The 24,711-nt window shown below is 42.2% G+C and overlaps 1 protein-coding gene across 1 annotated transcript in view; it reads left to right on the plus strand.

Moving 5' to 3' along the window:
* ARHGAP15 (Rho GTPase activating protein 15) overlaps window positions 1-24,711 on the plus strand; it is a 464,537-nt gene that overhangs the window by 312,595 nt on the left and 127,231 nt on the right. The window contains exon 11 of the mRNA XM_066633052.1: window positions 7,862-7,939. Within this exon, the coding sequence (XP_066489149.1) occupies window positions 7,862-7,939 (78 nt within the window). The remainder of the gene's footprint in view (window positions 1-7,861; window positions 7,940-24,711) is intronic.

Genomic DNA, 24,711 nt, shown 5'->3' on the forward strand with positions numbered 1-24,711 from the left:
GCTCCCTCCTTTGTGTGTTAAGACCTATCTCCTTGGATAACTTCCATTGGGGGCTGGAAGGTTTTCTGTTCTGGATTACTTTTTGTTGTACTTACGGTGGATGGTGGGGTCTTGTTGGGGATTCTTGATTTCTGCTGCATGCTGTCTTATTTATTTTGTTTTGGCTGTGGTGTTCCAGTGGATATTACGACATGGCTTTATGCTGCTGTTTTGTGGCTTGATTGTATGTACCTTGGGGATTTCTTTTCTGCAGTGTTTTGCATTTTTAATCTGGCCTATTGTGCTGCTGCTTTTGTATTTTTATAATTTCTTGTTTTGTATTTTATAATTTTTAATACTGAGAGGTTTTTTGTATTGATTGTTGTCTTTTGTAAGCTGCCTTGGGTAGCCATTGCGGGGTGGGGAGAAGGTGGGGCAAAAATTGTCTAAATAAATTAATCATTGGGATGTCCAGGACAGGATACCAGTATTAAAGCACTGTTTCAAAGGGATCAAACCTCAATTCATTTCCAGTATTAAAATTGGAAAGAAAAAAAATCTTCATTGTTATTCCTGTTAAATGAAAAATCTGGAATTTATAGTTGTTGTTTAGGTTTCTTAGCTTCTTGTTCTTCATTCATTGTGAAACTTTTTCACTTAAAAAGTAAACAGATAGTTAGGTGACAAATATGATCTGGTAATTGCTTTCATTAATAATAAATAATAATAATACAGAGGTTCTTTAGCATCTAATTTTTCCATAAAACTGTGAAGCTTTTCTCATGTCTTCAGCAGGAAGTCAATTGGATTCATCTGTCTATTCTTGTGGATCCCAAATGGATTGCAAACAAAACAGATTAAAATAGCTGTCGCTTCTGACATACAGAGGGCAAGCTTTACAAACAGAGTTACCAAACGGTGGACACCTCTTCCTTCTAAGAACAATGCATTTTCAAGGAAATTCAGGGTGTTTTTTCCCCCCTTGATGAAAAAAAGAAAAGACATTTTAAGAGTTTTGTTGAAAGAGTAGAATAGCTTTGTTTCTGATCCCATGATGAGTGAAAGAAATGTTTAAGAAAGATCACTTTACAATGAGATTCATGCTGAAATGTGATGACTGCGATTCAAGCCAAGCCAAAAATTACAGCTCAGAATCAGAAAGGATAGACATGGCTTGGGAATCCATTTTCCCACATTCCTGAATCTCAATCATCCCAGCTAATGTTTAAAAGAAAATAGAGTGGGAAACAATGAGGTCATTTTGTTTAGCTGCAAGAAACAAAATACCTAACCGTTTAGAAAGACAGCAAATATGTTTATCGGGCCAACTGCTCATTTATAGTGGAAACACCTCATGCATGTTGGAACTTTCATAGAACATTCAACATTTGAAAAAAAAAAAGGTGTCTTCAAAGTGTCTCTTTTGACTTTGTCACAACAAACTTTTCATAGAAGTCTTGCTGACACTGCTGTCGCTAATGGTGTTTCTGATTCAACTCAACACCACTCAAATGGCAAAGGCAGTGCTACACAGCAAAAGTAAAATTAAGACCCAGACAAAGTTGATTTGTATATTTACCTACAAGTCTGCATGCTGATGAGTACTGTACTGTTTGAATTCTACTTTATGTTCCATTGCCCTTATCCGTTGTACATAAATAGCTAAGTACGCATTCTGCCATCAAGCAATGGGGAGTGGATCAAAGCAAGTTATATGACTCATCTGTAGACCAAAGATTAAAATACAGCTACTCAAGCTACAAGATATTAAGCAGAATGATTGAAAAGGAATAACATACATGCTGCAATTCTATGCCCACGCACTTGGGCATAAACCCCTTTGAATGTAGTGGGACTTACTTTGGAGTAAGCAGTCACAGGATTGGGCTACTAGAGGTAACTAACAACTTTGAGCACTAATGCAAGCATTGTTGCATGTAATAGCTATAGTTGTTTGAAAACAATGTTATTTTACTCAGAAGTAAACCCACTGTGTTCAGTAAGACTTAGGCTGTAATCCTATCTTACTGGAAACACTCTACTAACAGCTAAAGCCTGTTACTTGCCTGTGAATGTTTGTTGCCATTGACTGAGCTACTGTTATATGTGTCCATAAGCTTTCTGTCTGCTGGCAACGGAAGAGTAGTAGAATACAGGTCCCACCTCTGTATAGGTGGATTTGGGATCCATGGTTTTTATTATCTTGGGTTCCAAACCTGTGATGGAGAGCAGACCTAAGCACATGGATGCAACCAGGGATGTCCTCTGGTCACATCCGGGAGCCTTTTTGAGGCCTCTGGAGGTGCTAGAAAAACATTTCCAGTTTCAGCAAAAACTGGGTCTTTCTAGCAGGTCTGGAGGCCTTCCCGAGGCCCATGGAGGCCTCTGCAGGCCTCAAAATAACTCCAGAAGGCGACTGGAGAACATGTCCTGTTGTATCCGGAGATCTTATGGATTGGACCCATGAATTTTTTTTTTTCCATGGATTTTGGTACCTACATTGGGTCCAGGAATTGATTGCTCACAGATACTGAGGTCCAACTGTATTGAAAAAGAACTCCCCTTTTTTCAGGAGAGTGGAATTTTCAGTCTGGCTGGGCAAAAACTTTCAATTAGATGTTGGGCAGGAGAATCTGTAGCATGCAGCGGTGGCAGAGAAGGAGGTAAAGAAACTGAATTAACAGAAGACCATAGAAGCAGGGGACTAAGGATATGGTTCCCAGAGGTGGAATAGCTGCAGGGAGGGAATGTACAAAAAGAACTAAGAACTTGAGTGATGTGTTTCTAGAGGAAGCAAAAGCATGAAGTAAAGGAGATAAGGATTCATGAAGGGGAGGAAAGAGAAAAGACTGGGGAAGAACCACACACCAGGCCTAGAGATGCAGTCTAGTTGATAGAGGACAAAGAGGCAATAGGGTTGGAGAACCATAATTGCGTTGCCACGCGACAGCAGGGCATCGCTGCTTGCCCTCCCCCACCTGCAAGCACCTGCCAGGGATGTAATAAGGCTGCTGCACTCATTGACTGCAGCCTGTGAGGTGTCTTTCCATCGGGGAGCTGTTGGAAGTGTTGACCGTAACTCTGTTCTGTTGCAGCAGGTTTTAAGGCACCTACTGGCTCCTGGTGGGGTGGTTAGGGCCGAGCGCTAGGCTGACCTCCATGTGGCAGGAGATGTGTGGGCTAGGGTAGTTAGGATTTTATTTGGCATGCATTCTGAGGTTGGCACGACTGGGGGGTGAGGCAGAACCGCTCAGACAATGCTTGTCTGGGTCACTGAGGCTGACTGGCTAATCAGATCATTTAATGACCATCTTGGGTCTGTTACAATGTCCAGCTGCCTCACCCCTTTAAGGGTTGTTTTTGATCACCTCAAATGGTCATCGACCATTGTGGGCTTGGAGCCAGGATGTTGTGCCCAAAATGTCATCTGGGGAAGATATATGGCTACTAACAGTTCCCCAGTTTAGGGCCCACACGCACTGGGGGGTTTAGAAGAATTACCTCCTTTCCCTGCAGATCTGTGTTAATATCTATTAATAGTGGCCCCTTTTTCCCCAAGTCTCCATCTGGCATGTATTTATTGGTGGGTGTATGGGTAAATATTATGGATGAGGGTCTTATAGATGAGGGATTATTCCGAAAAGAGAAGCTGTGAACATATTGATTTGAACTAAGTGTACACAATTTTGACAGCAGATCTTTAGTATGTCACCAAGTAAAACTTGAAAAGATCCTTTACTTAGACTGCTATGAAAGCAAGATAAGAAGATCCGTAAGGAGAATTAACATAGGGCTTCTTCCTCAAACTACAGAAGTAACATAACATACTACTGCACTGGCTGTAAGGATGCATATGTTCTTAACTTGTGCATGTACAAGTAGACAATTATTAATCTTCTTCCTCCTCTGTCTTGTCCACTTGATTTCTCTTTTAAGGAAACAGATGCTTTCATTTCCATGAGCTATTAGTTGTCTTTGGGTATAAATAACATAGAAAATCATTTTCCACAGAACTGTATTTCAGGTAGACAATGACAAATCATTATATCAGTCTTAAAAAGATTCTACCTTCCTAATAATACTTAACATGTATATACAATTTTGGAGAACTCAAAATCTTCACATCTTCTTTGCATATAATATATCTTCAAAGTATATTAATCTTGAAGGTGAAAGATTGTAACCTGCCTGAAACCACCTAGTGAATTCATGTCAGAGGTACAAGTTGAATGGGGAACTTCTTAGTTCACACTTATAGCACAACCCTACCCCACTTCTGCACCAGAGGAGCATGAAATTCGCTAGCTCAGGCAGTCGCAAACATGCTGTAAAGCACATTGTGACAGCACAGTTTCTAGTCCCACCAGAGGGAAGTCTTATGTCATCTGCCAGTGCACACCAGAGCAGGTAAGTTCCCTGCCAGACAGTGTAGGGCTGGGGAAGAGCAGAGGAGGGTGAAGAGGTGAAAGGGCAGAGGAAGGCAGCGATGGGGTTGGGCAGACCAGGCCCAGGAGCAGGCCGGAATTGGCGGTCCCAGTGTGCACCATATACTGTCCCCTTTCCTGGGGGAGGGGGCCTGATCTGCTGACATGGATCCACTCAGATTTGTGCCAGCGTGGCATGGGTCTGAGTTGACCCGATGTGCTGGCAGAGGCAAGTGCCCTTACCTCAGGGAACATGCAAAATTCCCCCGCAAGATGTAGGACAAGCCACACTACTGCCACTGTACCTGTGAAGGGGAGTTTGTGCTGGATTTGGGCTGCCTGTCTTTTAGCCATTGTGTAATCCTACCCCTACTCTAAATTTATGCATTGTTATAAAATGTTCATTAAAAAAAATTGTAGTCAAATCCTAAAATTTGCTTCACTGATGCACTGGCATATAAGTGGGCATGTTCTGTAGTCCGCTGTTAGTGAAAAATAATAATACGTTACATGTTTATAGAGCTTTTGGAGAATGCATAAATTACCTTGATGATATCCTTAAAGCAACCCTGTAAGGTTACTATTACTATCTCCTCACTACAGCTAGTAAGTTGATGCTGAGGAGTAGCTCCTTTCCTAAGGCCACCTGGTGAGAAATCATAACAGATACAGGATATAATCTGGCAAAAGTTTTGATTTGCCTCTCATTCTCTTTGCCTCTGTATTATAGTTGCCATTGAAAGCTGGTGGAAACTTGTTTTCTTCTGAAGACAGTGCATGGGTGAGGTAGAATCCCAACTGGAATAACCGCAGAGGCATAGTATTAAAGGCCCACTACCCCCATTATAGTTTTGCTGCATTTCAGTGACACACACACAACCACGGCATGCTATTTTAGGCAAATAAACCAGAAATCAAGCAACCAAAAAATGCATTATATGTGACTTTTAGTTTGACCCTCAGTGTCGACCAGAGGTGTCAAACACATTTTATTTATGGCGGTTGCTGAGGTCCAGAAGTGGTATCATTAAACAGGAAGTGATGTCATTTTGCAGATAATGATTAAAAAGTAAGCACTTTGTTTTCACATCGAAACTCAGAGAAAATGTGCAAATCTTGCTCATATACTTGGGCTTACCTTTTAGCAGTGTTGCTTCTTCCGCAGCAGATGAAAGGTAGCCTGCAAAGTGATGCTTAAGCAGAAGTGGCATTGTTAAAACAACAGCCTATGTGATAATTGGGCTCTCCCAGCACCTCAACGGCATCTCCCTTTCTCGCCTCTCTTGGTCTTTCCCTCCCCACATAGTGTTCCTTGCTGTCTGCAGCCTCCTTCTGTCTTTCTCTTCCGGAACATTGGCAGTAGCAGTGCTCTTTAAAGAACAGTGTTGGGAGAACCCAATTATCATGGGGACTTCTGGAGAGCTACATCCCTTATGTTTGACGCACCTGGTGTAGACAATGGTGAGCTAAATAGGTCAATGGTAGTTTCAGCATAAGGCAGCCTCTTATGTTCAACACTCTAGTTGTTGCCCCATGTGAATGGAGTAGTGTCCAAAAATATATCCCAGAATCCTCAGCAATGCACAGGGGTTCCACATCAGATGTACAGACATTCCTCAGCAAATAGATTAGGTTTCCCTTCAGGTAGAAAATTTGCCTTCAGTCAATTGTATTTAATAAGGGCATCGCTAAATATGGCTCATATACTGGAAAAAAAGCAAAAACTATTTAATTCCTTTCCAAAATATAAGCCGGGAAGCTTATAAGATTTATGGTGGGAATGAGTTGCAACAGCTGCATTTTTCTTGACTGAGTTTTTGAACACCATTTGGATTATGAGTCCTGATTTTGTGTCCATTTTATTCTAAGCTCCTTCAAACAAAAAAAAAGGGAGGAGAAAATACTGATATGCTCTAGGGGAAAGCCCATGATCTGTCTCAATGATAAACACCAGTTTGAAACATAAGAAGGTCAGCCTACACTCAACTAGGAGTCAGATTTTATTGCAGTGAATATGTGTTGTTCCAGAGTGGTCTTTACTACTAAATGTTAATGCCGTCCCCACATAGGAAACTTTGAAAATCCTTCTGTTTTATCTTTTTTTCCCCTTCTTCTAAATATTTGAAGCCGACCATGAAGAAGCACTGACAGTTGAATAGAGATGTTTTCGTTCTTGATAAAGGTGCTCTTAGAAGTTGAAATTGTTTTCTTTGAAAACTGTTCAGAAGCTCAGAGCAGAGTAATGTTAAAGAAAGAACAGCTCTTAAAAAAATATGCACATAGTCACACATGCGCACAGGCGCATACACACAGACGGCCTAAATGTATTTCCAAAATAAGTAGTTTCAAAGCCGCTGGGATAATGTGGTCGTAAAAAGGATGTCCAAATCCACCAATTTATATTGGTTTGGTTTGGCTTGACTTTCAAAGTATTTAAAGCAGAAAGCTTGTGGCATGTGTGCGTTGTAATTGGGGTAGTATATCGAACTTTTTCTGCCATTTTGTGTAGGCTAGGTTTGTTCATGTCTTCAAGATTCTTCTCTAAGATAAAATATCCTTCAGATTACCATCATGCTTTGTGTTCACTTTAGTGAAAGTTTATGAAGAACTACTAATTTTAGACAATCATTATCATCGTCAGTCATACTGGTTCATTTTAGATATCTTGAGATGCAGTGATCTAACCACATAGTCCAGAACAGAGGCAAATTAGTATGAGAAGTGTGCAGGTTTTGGCCATGTTTGTTCTGCAGAGGAAATGTCTTCTATTGTGTGGTCCACACAGCTTCACCCTACCCTAAGTAAATTGTCTGCGTGTCTTAACTGCAAAATAATTCCTTAGCAGTGATTTTTTTTTAACAGTAGTTAACATTAAACCCCACATAACCAGCTTTTGGAACAAGGTGTACCGTTGGCTAGCAAGCTAAAAAAGAACCAATTAGCTTTCAGTATGGTTGGCCATGATTTGATGCAGAATTTGCTCTGGGGGAGACTGCAGGGGAGCAGTTGATCCCATGTCCCGCTTCTGACCATTATATCTGCATCAGCTCATAGATGTGGAAATAAAAAAAAATTAATAATTGATGCTGCAGAACTCCAACCCAGAACTCCAAGTGTGCTGGAATGTGGACATGTGATTGCTATGGACTTCATTATTCATTATGTTGAAAATCCACACAAGATCACAAGAACACCCCCGCCGCCGCCCCCCATTTAGACTTGGAGGAACCTTGTGTGCATTAGTAAGCTCCACACCTTCAAGCAATTACTGATTCCCAGAAAAATTATTTTTTTCTTTCAAACAAAAATCAAACAGCAAAGGTATCATGTGACTTTGCTCCACCAAGAAGTTCACTGAAGTATATATTTCTCTATATTTGTTAGGACATTTATATTTTCCTGACAGCCATCTTAAGTATCTTACACAAACCAATATGAAATATATTTTCCTTTTTCAGGTCTGGATGTTGATGGAATATACAGAGTCAGTGGCAATCTGGCAACGATACAGAAGTTACGATTTGTTGTCAATCAGGGTAAGTGATTCCTTCACCCTGGTAATGTTTTGTTTAGTGCTTATCTGTCTGAAATGACAATACAATGGATTTCAGAAGCTGTGGTACATCAGTGGCACAGGATGATGAGTGGCATTTTGCAGGAGAGAGAGAGAATATTGTGCAGATACTTCTGCAACCAAAGAAGGAGTTGGGAGAGGAAGGAAAGGTAGTGCTATAAAGAAAACAAGATGGACAACAAAGAAAAGAAAGGCAAAAGGAGTGGAAAATTAATGTTTGAGACTAAATAGTGGACCAATTATGGATTTTCAAAAAGATGTTGAAAATTCAGTATCATGTGATAGAAAGAATTCACTAAGGGCCAAACTGCATGTTATAAGGGATGCTTGAGATGGCCCAGGGATTCTGCATTTATTGTTCTAAAGCAGGGGTGCCCAAACCCCTGCCTGGGGGCCATTTGCAGTCCTTAGGGACCCCCACACTTGCTCAGCATGACTACTCTCAGCGCAAGGGATGACTGTTTGACCTCTTGTGCAAGCTGTGAGCTCCCTCTGCCGCTTGCTGTTTCACGTCTGTGAAGCAGAAGCAGCAGCAAAGGAAAGGCCATCATATCAAGCAGTGTGCTGTCCTGACACAGGTCGGGGGGGGGGGCAGAGCCTTCCCACACATGTCATTGGCTCTCCTGCTACCCACTGGAGCACATAAGCCAGCAGGAGAGGTCAGAAGGGTGGGGAGGGTAGAGTAGGGGAGTAACGGGCAAAACTGGGAGAGGATGTAAGGGGATGGGGAGGCTGCTGCAGGAGTAAATCCAGTGACAGTGGCACATGCCGGATCCTATCACCCTTTCCTGAAGCCTCCTCTACCCCCCCCCCCTTGAATTTTTGCTAGAGAAACCAGTAGCACAGATCTGAGGAGACCCATTGCAGTGTGGGAGGTTTACAGAGGTGTAAAGGAATTTGCATCCCAGTCTCCCACTGGATACAGCACACCCCTTTTTGGGACAGCTGCACCAGTGGGGGTGTGTGTGTGAAATGGGTTGTTAGTAAATGGAGAAAAATGTGCCTGTTCATATGTACATTCCACATAAAATGTAACTTAACGCTAAAGAGGCATAGAAGAAGAAATCAAAGAACATTTTTTTTGAAAAGGAAATCTGAAATAAAGGCTCATGGGAATGCTGTAATGATGGATACAAACAAGCTTAAGGCATGCCCCCTTATCTGCAGGGGTTCCATTCTGGAACCCCCCATGATACCTGAAACCACGGATATGGATGAACACCCATCCCATGATCCAGGGGCTTCAGGGGCACAGTCCTAACCTGATCTACTCAGAAGTAAGTCCTATTTTGTTCAGTGGGGCTTACTCTCAGGAAAGTGTGGTTAGGATTGCAGCCGAAATCTATATCTATATAAAGCCAGCATCAGTTCATAAGCAGTGGTGGTGCACTCATCAGGAGAGCTGAAGTGCCTGCTTTGAGCAGAGGGCTGGGGAGGAAGTGAACTGGCATAGGATGCCCCACTTGCCGTCTCCTCCAGCCCGCTACTGCCCCACTCTCTTCTCATAGCCCAATCCTTTTTATCTGCCCTCCCCATCAATGCAATAACAGCAAAATGGCCCCAGGGGAGGGGGGAGTCACAGTTAATTCATTCCCTTATCCAAGGCTAAGCTTCCACAGCATGGGGGGGGGGTCTACTCAGACCTGTCCTAGAGAATTGTCTGGCACAAATCCACCCCTGCTGCAGGATTAAGTCTGGGATGGTGGCCAGGATTTGCAGCCCTGTTCAACCCTCCCATGCCCTATTCTGCCCTCCCCCACCCAGTATCTTACCTTTCCTCTCCCACTGTCTTATCTGCCTCAGTGATTGCCCAGTGATCCCCCAACACATGTGGGAAGGCTCCACCAGCCTTCCCGCTGACGCTTCAGCAGCACACTACTATGTGTACTTCTAGAAGTGCTTTTGCAACAGCCATAAAGCAGCTAGTTCTGGTGGAATGCTTGTTGTGCCAGCACTGTGACCCATGGGATTGGGCTGTTGTTCATTCTTCTTAGAGAGCAAGTGGGAAAAATATGGGGTAATTAGCTCTTTATCTAAAGTTTCTGCCAAGGAACACAGTGGCAGAACTGGAGTAGGAGGTAGGGGTAACTGCTTGAATCCTGCCCCAATCACTGGGAGAGTGATCAAGAAGGAGATGTCACTTCTGTTGTCTCTTCTTCTCTCTCTCCTCCACTTTTTCACAGGCCAGACTGGGAAGATCTTAGGAATATAATAGCTGCTATGATTTGCATGTGCAAAAGCTCAAAACAGCTCTCATGATTGTACAAACCATCATGGAAGACAAACTCTTTTAATGTAGACTCCTGTATCTAAATGTGAATCTAAGGGCACAATCCTATCTTGCGCTGGAACAGGCAAGCCGGGAGGCTTGCACTTTATCCAGCACGAGGTAGGGCTTCACAATGGCTCAGCCGAAGGTAAGGGGAAACTCTTGCCTTACCCCTGGGTAAGCCACTGCAGCCCCATGGGTCTCCTCAGACTTGCACCACCTCAGGAGGTGGCGCAAGTTCGAGGAGAGAGGAGTGACTTGAAGCCGCTCTGTGCTGCTCGGGAGCAGGAGTTGGGATCTAGCATAACAGCCAGAACCCCTTCCCACCTGCTTGCAACCGGGGCTGCCCGCTGCTTGCCCTCCCCCTGCCCTGAAACACCTCCCTCCCACCTCCTCCCCACCCACCCCAGAGCCTTACATCGGCCAAGCTTGGCTGACACAAGGCTTGCCTAGCAAGCCGCCACGGAGGCTGGATACAGCCTCCATGTGCCAGGGTACCTCTGTGTGCTGGCACAGCTTGCTCTAGAGGAGGTGCAAACGTGCTTTACAGCACGTTGGGGTGCAAGGGACTTGTGCCAACCTAACTCATAGTGAGGATTGCGCTGTAAATAGATGTTCCTGTTCTCACAAAAAGTGTGCTGTGTGAGTAATTCTTGATGGGAGTTCAGCAGTCCCACATATTCCTCAAGCATTCATTTGGAGGTCCCTGTTTATTGTAAGGAAGAATGGCAGTGATACAATAGCCACAAATCTCACAGCCCTGTAACTGAAAGGTCAATGCCTTGACTTCTGTTGGACTTGCATTTCAGTTTACATCATGACATCTGCCATGCTAGCACATTACTATACATCAGCCGTTCCAAACTCCTTGGAACCAAAAGCTTAGGAACCAGAGTAAGTCTTTGTGGGGGAGGGAGGAAGACAGCAACACAATCCCCAGGATCGCTCTGCTGCTGAGAATGGAAGGGGAGTTTAATCTTACCCACCATCACGCCAGGGTCCCAGGGGATGTGGGGAACCCTGCAGAACCTTCTGTAGGGCTTCCCAAGCCTTGGAAATTGTAAAAATTGTTATTGCCACCTACTTCCGGTTTGCGATTGTGAAACCCAAAGTGGACCGCAATAATGATTTTTGCATTTTCCAAAACTTGGGGAGCCCTGCGGAGGGCTCTGAAAGGCTCCCCAAACCGCCCAGAGGCAGGTGGGTAAGTTAAATCCCCTCTTCCATCCCCACAGTGGTGTGATTCCCGCTTCCATCCCCACATGGCTGCCTTCCCCTTCCTCTGCTCCATAAGGAGCCAGAGGTAGGGCTTCTCAAGCTGGAGCATGGCAACTCCCTAGTTTGAGAATCTCAGCCACGCATTGTAACTCACCTATACTAGTTGTCTGTGTTCTAACACATCAGTTTAGTGGATGCATGGCAGTGGCTGTAATAAGACATTTCTTCTTTTAGGCTTTTGCAATCACAAATTGTATTTTATATACTTGAAACTATTTGTCTTTGCACTGTACTTGGGTATGTCAAGTACTGTGGAACTGTATTCTTACTGCTGCCTACTTGTCTTCCCTTTTTTGTGTTTTAGTTAGGTGTTCTGTGTTCTATCCTATTCTGTGACATGTCCTAGTTGTGAGATTCATATCGCACATTTCTTTCCAAAAAATAGTTTCAAAATGTGAGTGCAATTGCAAGACATTTGAAATTAGATGGAAAGAATCCGAGAAAGGATCAAATTCTTCCCCAATGTAACTCCACTGAAGTCTATTTAAAACATTTCTGTGAACTTGTCATCAAATGTATGCAAAGGATTTCATCACTTTGAGTTTGATGGCATTACACCAGGGATGAACCAAGTCCTACATCTCTGTATAAAACTGAACTGCCAAATCCATCCCAAGCCACCAAGTCAGTAAAGTCATTCAAAAACTTAAAAAAAAGTCGGTCAAAGCTCTTATTTCACCAGGCAAACTCTAGTCAGATAGCACTTTTCCCTGTTCCCAGAAGTACTGCTTCAGATGTTCATTCTCTATTCTCAATGCTGCTTTAAAGTTCTGTGGGAGAGACCAAGCAACTTGATCAGTCATCTCTTAATGCACATTTCCTTCTTCACCTTCTTTCCTCATGCAAATCCACCAGCCAAACCCATTAATTTGTGGGGCAGTTTAGAAGCTGGATCTTTTTGTTCTGTTTTATCTCTTTTGGAAATGTATGTCAGTTCCAGAGTAGCAAATACCTATTAGACTATTTTACTAGGTCAAGAAAACGGAAGAAATTTTTTTGTCCTCTTTATAATAATAATAACAACTAGGTATTTATATACCGCCTTTCTGGTCATCGGATTACTCCTCTGACTTTATTCAAGGCGGTTTACATAGGCAGGCGTTTCTAAATCCCTCGAGGGGATTTTTACAATTATAGAGGTTCTTTCTTTCAAGAACCAACCACATTTCAGAATGGATCTTCCTGGTTTGGTCTCACTTCTGGCCTCCAGTTCTCCCACACAGGCTGACAAGCAGCTCCATCTCTCACATGGAGGGCAGCCAAGACGCTCACACCAAGAGCAGGTGGAATCACTCAGCTGGGCTTGTCAGCTGCTTCAAGTTCTCGCAATTCTCAGCCGTTCAGGGAGCTGCCGGTGTCCTCGAACTGACGACCTTCTGATGTTATCTTCAGGCTAACGGAGGCTCTGCCCTCTAGACCTGACCTCCTGCCCATTATCATTATCATTTATCATTACAGGTTGTTCCTTGTTTATCCACTGGAGTTGTGTTCTGGAACCCCTGGTGGAAAAAAAAATTGGTGGATAAAAAAAGTGCAAAAATAGATTTAAAGACCCACTTCCAGGTTTCTTGTGCCTCCATTGCTCCTAATGGAGTAAGGTAGTGCTTTGACATCCCCAGGGGTTTGATTCTGGGACTCCCTGTTGATACCATAAAATGTGTTAAATAAAAGCAGTTAAAAAAAAAAAAAGTACATCCCTTTTCAATTGTGGTTTAAAAACAGCTTTTCTTACTGTTATAGAGAGGCAGTCAGCAATTAGAAATGCAAAGGACTCCCTGCCTTTTCCTGGCTTAGCTGAAGAATGTAATGATCGCTTGCATGACTGTCTCCTTACAACACTAAGAAAAGCAGTTTTTAGAAAATGCGATGCATTTAAAGGGATGCATTTTTTTTAAAGGGATGCATTTTTGCCCCTTCTCATTCAGCACATTCCTTCTCATTTGCAGTGGCCATTCATGTTGAGTCAAATCCGTGTATAACAAGTTTGGACCTATATTTGCTCATGTAGGCCAATCTTCCATTTCCTTGTTGGAGCACTGGAAGGAGCAGAATATGATTTGAACTCCTTTTTTGCCTCCTCTGTGCCAGTTGGCCAAAAAGGAGCATGAAAGAATCATTCACAACTTTCTTTTGTGAAATTGTGGTGAAGAGGTTGGAATGAAGCAGCTCAGATTAGGAGACAGGGACTAAAAATGTGATCTTCTAAGCCCTCTTCTCAATGCCAAAAACTCACCTGGATGGAATATCTGGCAGAAATAATCATAATACCTCTGCGCAGGTCATTTCTCACACATTCACACCTAAACAGTCAAAGATGACACTAGTAGCCCTATCCTTCCCCTCTGCCAGTGCAGCCAGGCCAAAGGGCTTGCATTGCATCTTCGGGGGGGGGGGGGAGCAGATTGGGAAGCTTGGGGAATGTAAGGGAAAAATATTTTGCCATACCTCTGGGTAAGCTTCCCACTCGCCAATGGATCTTCTCTGACCTGCGCCGAGCCCTTGAGCTGGCACAAGTTCATTGAGAGAAAGGGTATCTGTTGGGAGGCAAAGAGGGAAATATCATACAGGTGTAGATTGTGACGGACAGAACACCTTCCCTCTTGCCTCCATCATGCCCCACTCTCCCACATTCCACCTCGCCCAGGAGAGAGGAATAGGATTCTTGGTGTGTGCCCTGAGGTCCACAAGGTCAGTGCATGAGCCAGTGCCATTCCTCAGATGTTTGCTGGCTCTAGGAGGTGGTTGGTGAACCATCTGATTGCAAAGGCCACCTCACATACTTTCCAGCTTGAGTTACACCTGTGCAGGCCAGCTGCTTTGACCCTTATAGGTTGGCAGTGAGAAGCTCAAACTGTCCAAGTGCCATATTGCAGCTTTGAATCAGGGTGATCATGCCCATCCCTTGGGGAATATATAGTCATCCCACTGACAATTTAGATGGCCACACACTGGGGGGGGGGGGGAGGAGCTGACGCAGGTGTGTATATTTTATGTTATCTGAAATTAGGTGGTCCAGCCTCTGTCTTTTAACACCAGTATGTCTGTCATGCTTATTGGGGGTATATGAGCTATTACTGCACCTGTGGCATTGTGGCCACTGAAGAGGACAAAATATTGCTGCTCCAGAGGCTTCCAAATATTGCTGTTTCATTTTGAAAATACTTTAAAGTCATACGGTGTTGTGTCTATTTCTCCCTGATTGTACTTGAATGGAAAGCTCTAAAATATAAAATTTTTATTTACTTTGTTTCATTTTTCTTTTGTTCACTTTTGTTACTTCTATTAGTACTGTTCAGCAATCAGCATTAGCTAACACTGCATGACAAACGCATTTTAAATGTTCCAAATTGAACAGATCATCAACCCGAACATGATCAAACGACTTGAATGTTCATTTCTACATTGCCATTTGGCCATGTATGACTCTTATGTTGAAACTCCTGCTATGTGGAGTGTATAACAGACATAAATTTAGACTTTTCATTTCATTACAGTTGGAATCTTGAAGCACAGTTTCACATTTTTAGCATTGTGTGGAAAACTCGTACAGTATTCCATAGTATTTTTAAAGGTGTTGCTTTTTTTTAAAAGAAAAAAGAATGAACATGAGACCGGAGCATTACCACTAGCCCCTATCTTTGTGCTATGAACATTATCAACAGGATCAGAAAATGAATGAAGGACAACCAGGGCAGGAGGGAAATAAAGATCTACCATTGCTAGCCTTTATTGTTATGCATTTTAGAAAGTGCCATCAGATATCAAGGACATCACTTTCTAATACAAAAAAATCAGTTGAATCATATTTCTTTCTCTCACTGGATCTTTTATTATCAATTATACTTGTCAACAATGGCCACAGCAGAATCACCTGCCTCATATACTTCATTCCAGTGCCCGAGGTTTTGTGTTTGTACTGTATAGAAGAAGGTCATTGATACTGCACCTTTTTGGCTTCTGGGTGACAAATTTATCTTTTATCTCTCATTTATTTTTTCCTATCAAATGCTGAAAACACCATGATCATCAGAGGCCCAAACTATAATATCTTTCAGCCCTGTAGAAAGTTCTTAAGTCATTACTTTGTCAGCCACGTTGATTCAAATAACCAAAAGTTGTGAAGGTTTTTTGAGACAATAACATTCAATTTTTTTATATCTTTTGAAAACTGTTGAAAATCAAAAGTGATTCAATGACAGTGCCTATGGATGTTAACATCTGTGCCCCCCTCCCCTGGAGAAATTGTTAGGGTAATCTAAATCAGGGGTGGGCAAACTTTCAGCTTTAGGGATCCTGGACCCTTAACAACTGTATAGGAGAGAGAATTTCAGCAGGTGCAGCTTGTCATCTCTCAGATGAGAAGCTGCACCTACTGAAATTCTCTCTCCTACACAATAGTTAAAGGTCCAGGAACCCTAAAGCTGAAAGTTTGCCCACCCCTGATCTAGATAATAATGTTCATATGATTGGCCCAATTAGAAACCTACTCTGTGATCACTAACCTTTTGGTTATCTGATATTGGAGATGAGAAACTGGGAAATGAGAGATAGAAGTGATGCATATGAGAGATACTCTTGTATGTTGGAGACAACCAAACACATAGTGAAACCTCTGTTACATTACCCTCTGCTAGGGTTTGTTTAAGATAGTGTTTCTCAAACTGTGGGTCGGGACCCACTAGGTTGCTCACGAGCCAATTTCAGGTATGTCCCCATCCGTTTCAATATTTTATTTTTAATATATTCAACTTGATGCTACCATGGTATGTGACTGCATTTGGGGAAATGTTACAGATCTGTACTTTCAGAGGGTACTATGTATATGCTTTTAATAATGATAGTAAGTGGGACTTACTCCTGGGTAAGTGTGGATAGGATTGTGTGGATAGGATTGATGAACATTTTCCTGCTTGATGATGTCACTTCTGGTAATGACATCACTTCTGGTGGGTCTTGACAGATTCTGATTATAAAAAGTGGGTCCCGGAGTGAAAAGTTTGAGAACCACTGGTTTAAGGCATTATCATCACCTCCATCGTGTTATCCTGTTATGAACCATCTTGCGGTTCATATTGACAGTCTGAAGTCCAGGTTTACTTGATAGGTATCTGTTGAATGTGTTCCAAATTTATCCACTTAATATAGTTTCTATTGGTTCTTATCCCTAATCTCTCTAAAATATTTTTAGTGTGCATTACTGGAGATATCTGAATAGATTGTCAGGCAGCCCAATTCTATCCCTCACCAGCCTGCACAATGCAGCAGCACCGACGGAGCATGCACAATATTCTGTGGGGTGGGGTGGGGGACCAACCAGATGCCCTGAGAGATGTAAGTAGACATCATTTTTACTTACCTCCCTGTAAGACACCTGGCTGTCAGTGGGTCACCTACACCAGCTATTTAGCTAGCATAAGTCCAAGGAGCCTCAGGGGGTGTGTCAGGCTGGGAAAGGGGAGATAAGATCTTGGTGTGCACCACAGCAGCTGAGATTTCCCCCCCCCCCATCACTCCAATTTAGCCCATCCTAAACCCTCTCAGCTCCACCTTATCTGCTCTGGCATGGGCTGGGTGAATGCTGTCAGGGCACTAGCTGTCTGCATTAGTGGCCCTGAAGTGCACAACAGTGGTGCAGCTTTTGCAACACTGAACCAGAACATACAGCAGCAGATCTGTGAAATTCACTGCCATTATCCTTAGATAGGATCAGGCCATGAGTCACATACCATGTGGGTCTTTACTATAGTCAGACACCATTATTTCCACAAAACTCTTCTGCACAAGCACTGAATTGCCTGAGAAGCTGGGAAGAGTATAAGCATCTCAGATTTACACAGCCCTGTTAAAGCATTTGAAATCTGTCTTAAATACGTATATGTTCAGATAGCACAAAACCAAGGAATTTCAGTGTTTATTTGCATTAGTTGCCAGATGCTGCTTCATGCATAAAATAAGATAGATCTTAATTGTGTTCATATCAGATTCTTTGTTTACAAAATGTTTGGCATTTGCAGAGTCGGTTGACCTTTGAATGTCCTTATTTGCATGTTAACTGTAAAATACAACACACCATAGATCAATTATTGCATTTTTAGTATATACACGCACCTTTCAGGGGAGGAAAAAAAGGATTTTGCTTTTTCAAACTTTCATATTTTCAACCTGAAGGAGACAATATGCCTATTGTACCCATAAAAGCAAACATAATTTTATTAGAATTTGAAGACTGTAATATGTGAAGATTGGCAATATTTTTATAAAGCAAAAAGTCATCCAGCATAAATAGTAGTTGATTTTCTTTGCCATAATAAGTTGTGAAATTGCTCTCAAATAGTACTATGCTCAAAACAATATTCAAGTACAAATTCCAGTAAGCACACACATACAAGATATAGATTTATCATGACATTTATTATTTACATACATACATACATACATACATACATACATATACACACACACACATACATACACACACACACATTGGCCAAATGGTGTTGGCCAAATGAGAATATTTATTAACTAAATAATTTAATAATAACTAAAATGACTACTTGATTAATTGTTACAAAGTAAAAATTACAATAAAACTGTCTTGATCCATGCTTTGCAGAAGTACCATTACTGTCTGTGCAGTTGTTTAACAAGGATTTAATTGGAAAGATAAGTGAATGCACATTTAAAAGTATTGTTAATTTGCTTTATAATCACCCCATCCTTCACAGTATTGACAGCACCAGGCACAAACCTCTCTCTCTTTTACAAGTATTATTTTCCATATGTGCACAATAAATTCTGGCTCCGTAATTGGAAATTTTATGGATTCCAACATACCTACAGCATTGGATTTATAAGTGTGATATCTCTTTTCTAAGGTAACTCACTAGTGGCATTATTAGTCACTATTAGTATTCACGTAAAATTGTGATCCTGTGCCCAATTATGCACATATTAGTACAGCCGGTTTCACTGAGGCTTAAGCATGCATAAAATATATGTACCCAGAACTGCAGCCATATTATAATGTTTGAAGCTTCCCATATGCATTGAGACACCCCTTCTTGGTGCAACCCTCTGATAAATCCTAGTCCCATTTATCCTAACATCTGATTAGCTGGCTGTTTTTTGCATATCCCCCAGGCCATTGAGATAAACGATGCTTTACATCATTCTCATTTCTTGTATCAACAAGCCAAAGAAGGAGAAAAGACAAGAAGAGCCGAAGAACAATTTCAGAAAACCTGCCAGAGCCGACTATGATCAGCAGCTATCTGTTATCAGTGACGGAGAGGCGCTTGAGTTGAGCTGGTGCTGCTTGTCTGTGTCGGCACAATCTCTTTTTAACTCCATAAAGGATTGAAGCTGCCTTTGAAACTGACTCATCAGGTCAGTGAAAATAGGTTTGGGGGTGTGTTTTCCCCCCCAAACTTTTCTATAAGGCAAAAAGAAAAAGGAGAAGCAGCAGCTGTTTTTCATAGCTACATTATTATTTTTTGTAAGAAAAAAGAAGAAAATAAGGGCTCACAGTTTAAAAAACAACAACAAAAAACACCCAGCTGTTTTCACTGACCCAACATATCCATTTCAAAGGCTGTCAGGATCTTCAGCCCTCTTGACGGTTAACAAAGGCTTCCTTGGGCAGAGGCACAGAAGCTTCAGTGCAAGCTGCCAACTTCAAGATAGCTGCTCCCTACTTCCTCAATGGGCAGCAGGATCTTTCAGTACGTAGTCTGCAGTATTTTCAGTACATAGTAAGACTGACAGAAAATAATATTTTTCAAAGGACTAGGGAATCCTCTCTGATAGTTTACACTTGTTCTTCATATCCCCCACACCTTATCCTTTGGGAACCTATATGGAGATTAGTGTGACCAATAAGTTGTGTGTATTGTGAGGTGTTGAGCAGATTTCCCCTGTTAAACACCCAAACAGCTTCATGCATATTTAAAAAGGTGTTTTATGAAGTCATTGATTATGGTATGTGTTCGGAGGAGCTGCCCTTTGCTTTTCCTGTTAAGAAACCTGAAAATTCTGACCGCACTCGATCATTCCATTGAGAACACTGTTGGGGTGAAAAGCTAATTCCTAATCAACTTTTTTAGGGATTGAGTCCCAGTATGCAATTCCCACTCTTAGATTAGGGACCCTGCACTGTTGTGGGAAAGACTCCACCTGAACGGATTCCTGGAAGACAATGTGTGTGAAATTCCTGATAAACCACTGTCACAGTTCTCCAGTTTCTAGGTGGCCAGTTTTGAGTGCTGCAGGTGGCGCAGGCAGCAAGAGTTTGTGACACTCCTGAACAGGAACTGAAGGTTTAATGAGCCTGGCTGTTAGGCTTGAGTTGAACATTATTCACATTTTCCAGTTTCCGGTTCTCTTAGACCAAGTAAGTCCAATGCAGAGGTAGGGGAGGGCAGACAGAGGGTGACGAAGGAGTGGGAGATGTGCAGATCAGGAGTGGGAGATGTGCCTGGATGGGGGCAGGCTTGGTGGCACTGGCGTGCCCTGTATTCTATCCCCCTTCTTCGGCCTGGTCACCCTGAATGGATTAACTCTGACTTGTGCCAACAATATAGCTGATGCAGGTACAAATTGACCCATAGTGGCTGCTGGGGTTTTCTCAGGGGCAAAAGGACAAATGCCTCCTTACTCCAAAGAGACATCCAGCAGCCAAAATTCTCCTGCAGGATTCAGCGTAGTGCTAGCTCCATGCTGGAGTCACTGTGTCAGAATTTCATTAGGATTGGACCATTAGGCAATTTATTTTACATTTTGTTGCCATCACATTTTCCCTGCATCTGCTTCACATGAGACTTTGAATGGAACTTCTTGAATAAGTGCAGTTGCACACTGAGACACTTGCACCAGTATGACATCCTTGAGTGTTTTGTTGCACAGTTATTATACTACCATTGTGCTGGTGCTATCACCTGGCATAGCAAGCAATTCAATCAGGCTGAAACTCATTTTGTGAAGGGCTGGTTTGTAAGATCAAATTAAACTTGCTTTCACCATCAGATCTCTACAGGTTTACTGAGATAAGTGAAGTAACATTGCAAAAGGTCAGAACAAGGATTTGTAATTAGGACACACAAGGAAAGCAGAATTAAACAGGGCTTACCATTAGCCTCAAAATGAAGTAGATACTGAAATAACCCACTTAGGAAATAAGTAGCTACTCCTCTGGCTCAGTTAATAATGAATAGAGTTTTGACAGAGTAGTGGGAAAGTCATGAATTCAGGTCTGTGTGTGGAGGAATTTTTTATATAAACTTCTATCTTCAGTGAATATTGAATGTTATAATAATCTCCAGTACAAAACTTGAAGAAAGTAAACTGTTCAAAGAGCAAGAGTCAAGTGTTTCTGTCTCTGACTCTCACTTCTTCTTCTCTCACACCATCCTTACACATCTCATTACACTTGAAAAACCAGACATACTGTCCAATTTGAAGTATTGACCTGATACTGCGCAAATGTGGCTCAAATCTGTGTTCATCTTTTTTGGCACTTAGGGCCACATTGGAAGGTGACCAACTGCTAAAGATTGGCAGCTAATTTGCATATTTGTTAATGCCAATAAAATTTGCATTAATTTGCAATATGTTTAGTTTTTGAATATTTTCATAACTTTACCGAGTGCCCATTTCAAAACTGTAAAACATACAGCTTGAACAAATGCTCAGTCTCTTTGTTGCTAAAGTTATTCAGTGGCATCGGTTCACCAATGCACACCATCCTTTTTGGCTTTTCTGACCAACAAAAAGTCCCCTTTGTTATAGGATGGGACACACATTCCCTCCCTACCCCCACATGCATTGAAATTAATGGACATTTCATAAGCACACTGCTTGTACTAAAGAACTTCATATGGAAATATGAAGCAGCAGCCATATCTGACTCAGTCAACTGGTCTGCCTAGTCCAGTATTGTCTTGTCCACTTCAGTGGGCAATGACTTTCTGGGGACTTTCATGGGGTTTTTTCTGTCCCTTTTGTCTGAGATCCTTTTATCCAGTAAAGCCCAGGACTAAACCTGGGACCTTCTGCATACAGGTAAACTACGTATCACACTTCTTCAAACTTCTCAGATGATTCAGCAGCATCACACAGATAAATAAAACTGAAGTGCTATCTTATTCGTCCCATTGGCCTATGAGGAACACTCCGAAATCCTGAGGAATCAGTCACTTACTCATCTTACAGCAGGCCGAGGGGACCAAGTGCACCCAGAGAGCTGGGATTTTGTTTTAAGTGAGACTCATATAACGATGTGAATACCTAACAGGAGTCCAGGCCAACATGATGATTGTCGGACATGTCCCATATTTATTTTTAAATCCCACCTGTTTAAGATTGAATTCCAGTGGGATAACCCTATACAGACAGCATACTGAGCTCCTTGAAGGATTGTTGGAATATGAATGTGAAAGAAGGAAATGTCCCTATTACTTTAAATGGCATTACATTATTTGTCACTACACCTTGATAGGAGAATACACATCTAGCCAATCTCTTCCTACTGCTTAGCTAGTATGGGCACAATGAATATTCAAGTAAAGATTTGTGGACAATTAACTAGTTTTCTGTGTAGAATTTGATGTGTTTTGGGCAGCTTTAGTATTTGATTCTAAACAGTCTTCTCTCTGTCATTGCTCATTCTGGCTTTGCTTTGTCCCCATTGTTAGGAATTCCTGGTTGCCCAGGTTCCTTCCTAACCTGGCCTCAGTCCAGCAGGAATTTAGCCACCAACGAGGCTCTCAAATTCCTCACAACAAGAGAAGTCATTTCCCCCTGGGCTGCTCTGATTGTTGGCAATCAGAGCTTGAAACATGGAAGGGCTTCCAGACCTGTTGTCTTTGATTAGTACAGTGTTGAAAAGTAAATGTGCTTCAGATGACTCCAAATTAGAGACCCATGCAGCCCCAGAAAGAGTCCCTGGATGTGTGGGAATATAATAAAGTGGAACCATGTGTAGGATAGTGGCAGGGTTTGAGCTGACAGAGGAATTAATAAGGGTGGGAAGAATGTAAATCAGGGACAGTGTTGTGTAAGAAGAGTAAGCAAGAAGCCTGGTGCTGGCATCATGGAAGTGAATGGAAAGCTTCCTGCAACCTCTGTTGCCTTTCTGGCTTTCCACTACATCCAAATGCCTAGTTTGTTGGGATTCAGAAGTCGCTCTGTGCAGCACTCCTGAGCAACACTTCGTTTCAAGAGGTTGTGTGAGGCATAGGTTGGGTCTGTCTTGCCAAGAATACAAACTAAACGCTTGTAGTGGAGAGCCAACGTGCTGAACGAAAGACAACAGTAGCCTCAGATATTGGAGTAAATCACATTCCTATCCAGAATATGTATAGCATGCATGTGTATACTGTGTTATTATTTTGTCTTCCTTGTGGCACACCACTTCATTGACTTTGTAACAGGTTTTGTGTTCACTCTCTAGTCCCACTATTCCATTTGCAGTGAGGGCTACAAAACAAATTTCTGCAGAGGCGATCTGAAAGGGTGAGCCTTTACAGTTTTCCGCTCTTCAGAGGTGTGTGGAGAATTATGTTACGCAACTAAAGGAACATGTCTCCAGTGTAATTAAGAAAGTGAGAGAGCTTGTGGTGGCAGCATGAAAGTGAATGGGAAATATTTTGCCACACCTAGGCCTGTCCCCTACCATCTTATCACATGCAGTCATACCATGGGTGCGTATGTGTTCAGACAACCTGCAAGAGGTGAGTAAAAAATTGTGTCCAGGAGGGAGTGGAATCAGCAGCAGTAATGCGTGCTGTATCTTATCTCCCTTCTAGGGCCTGATCTGTCAACGTGGATCCACTCGGACTTATGCCAGTGATTTAGCTGGTGCAGGTCCAAGTAGGCCCATAGAAATGCCTGGGGCTTTCCCCAGATCAAGGGGACAAACATCCCCTTACCTCAAGGAGACCTCCAGACGTCAACCCCCCCCCCACAGGGTACCACAAAAGCCACACTGGTCCCGTTGCATCGGTGTGGGGGAATTTAGGTAGGATTGGACTGTAAGTTAACTCTAATTACTTCCTTTCTGTTTAATTTATGTGATTTTTGGTTTAATTGTAAAGGCCACCAATGAATAGAAGTTATGGTAGCTCTTGGTTTACACTGTCTTAATTTGCATGCTTTCAAAATAGCACAATTTGCAAATTAAGACTGGAAGTCTAATTTACGTTGTCAATTTTCAAAATAACGCAGTCAATTAGCTGCTAATTAGTTGCTAATGACCAATCCCACCAGTTGCTAATGAGAAATCCCACTGGCAGCTTCCTGTGGGCGCTGGATCTCCTCTCAAGCCTGAATATAAAAAAAAAAAGATACAAAGAAAAAACAGTCACAGAGCTGCACATCTTGTCACATTCCTTCTGCTTGGTGGCAAGGGCTGGAGTGCATGCTGGTGCTTGTATATTAGTGCCATGAAAGGCAGCAAAAGGAGACTTCTAAGCAGGTTCGCCACTTGCTGTAAGACATAGAGCAATCCTCTGGGGTTATCCCTGGCAACAGGAAAGGTATGAAGCAAAGGCCTCAAGGGAGGGTTTTTCTGGCAAATGTTTGTGCCAGGTGGGTCAGAACTCACCATCTACTTCCTGTGCTCATCTTTGGGGGCCTGGCCTGCATGTTTTTTTCCTCATAGTTTTTCCCCACTCCCACTCAACCCTCCCTCTATGCCATGTCGGGCAAGCAGAAGTCACCAATCATAAGCATTAACATTACTTTTCCCCTAACTGATACAAATCCCATTGTTTCCTATGGGAAACATGTTTTCAATTAAAGTGTTTTCAATATATGTGCACGTGCGTGGGAATGCAGCCCCTACATAAATTGAGAGCTGCCCGTATTATAAAACACAGATATAATTTGAAACTCTATGTTATGTAATATCGTTCCATGTGGTACTGAGAACAAATAATCCCCCCTTTCCACGCTATCGGATTTGAGTATTCCATTGTATTTGTGGCATGCTTTTATGCTCCACAAGGGAACAAAAACGCAGATGATATGGTAAATTTTACTACTGTGGGTGGGAAAGACTTCTATCACACAATACCTTTTATTACAGATGCATGGCCTTTGTTGAATTTGTAGAATAACACACTGAAAGTAATATTAAGAAATTGAAATAATATATATGAAGTTAAATAACAGAAAACACCAATAAAAGGTTG

This window comes from Tiliqua scincoides, chromosome 1, assembly GCF_035046505.1.
Source record: "Tiliqua scincoides isolate rTilSci1 chromosome 1, rTilSci1.hap2, whole genome shotgun sequence".
Lineage (NCBI taxonomy): Eukaryota > Metazoa > Chordata > Lepidosauria > Squamata > Scincidae > Tiliqua > Tiliqua scincoides.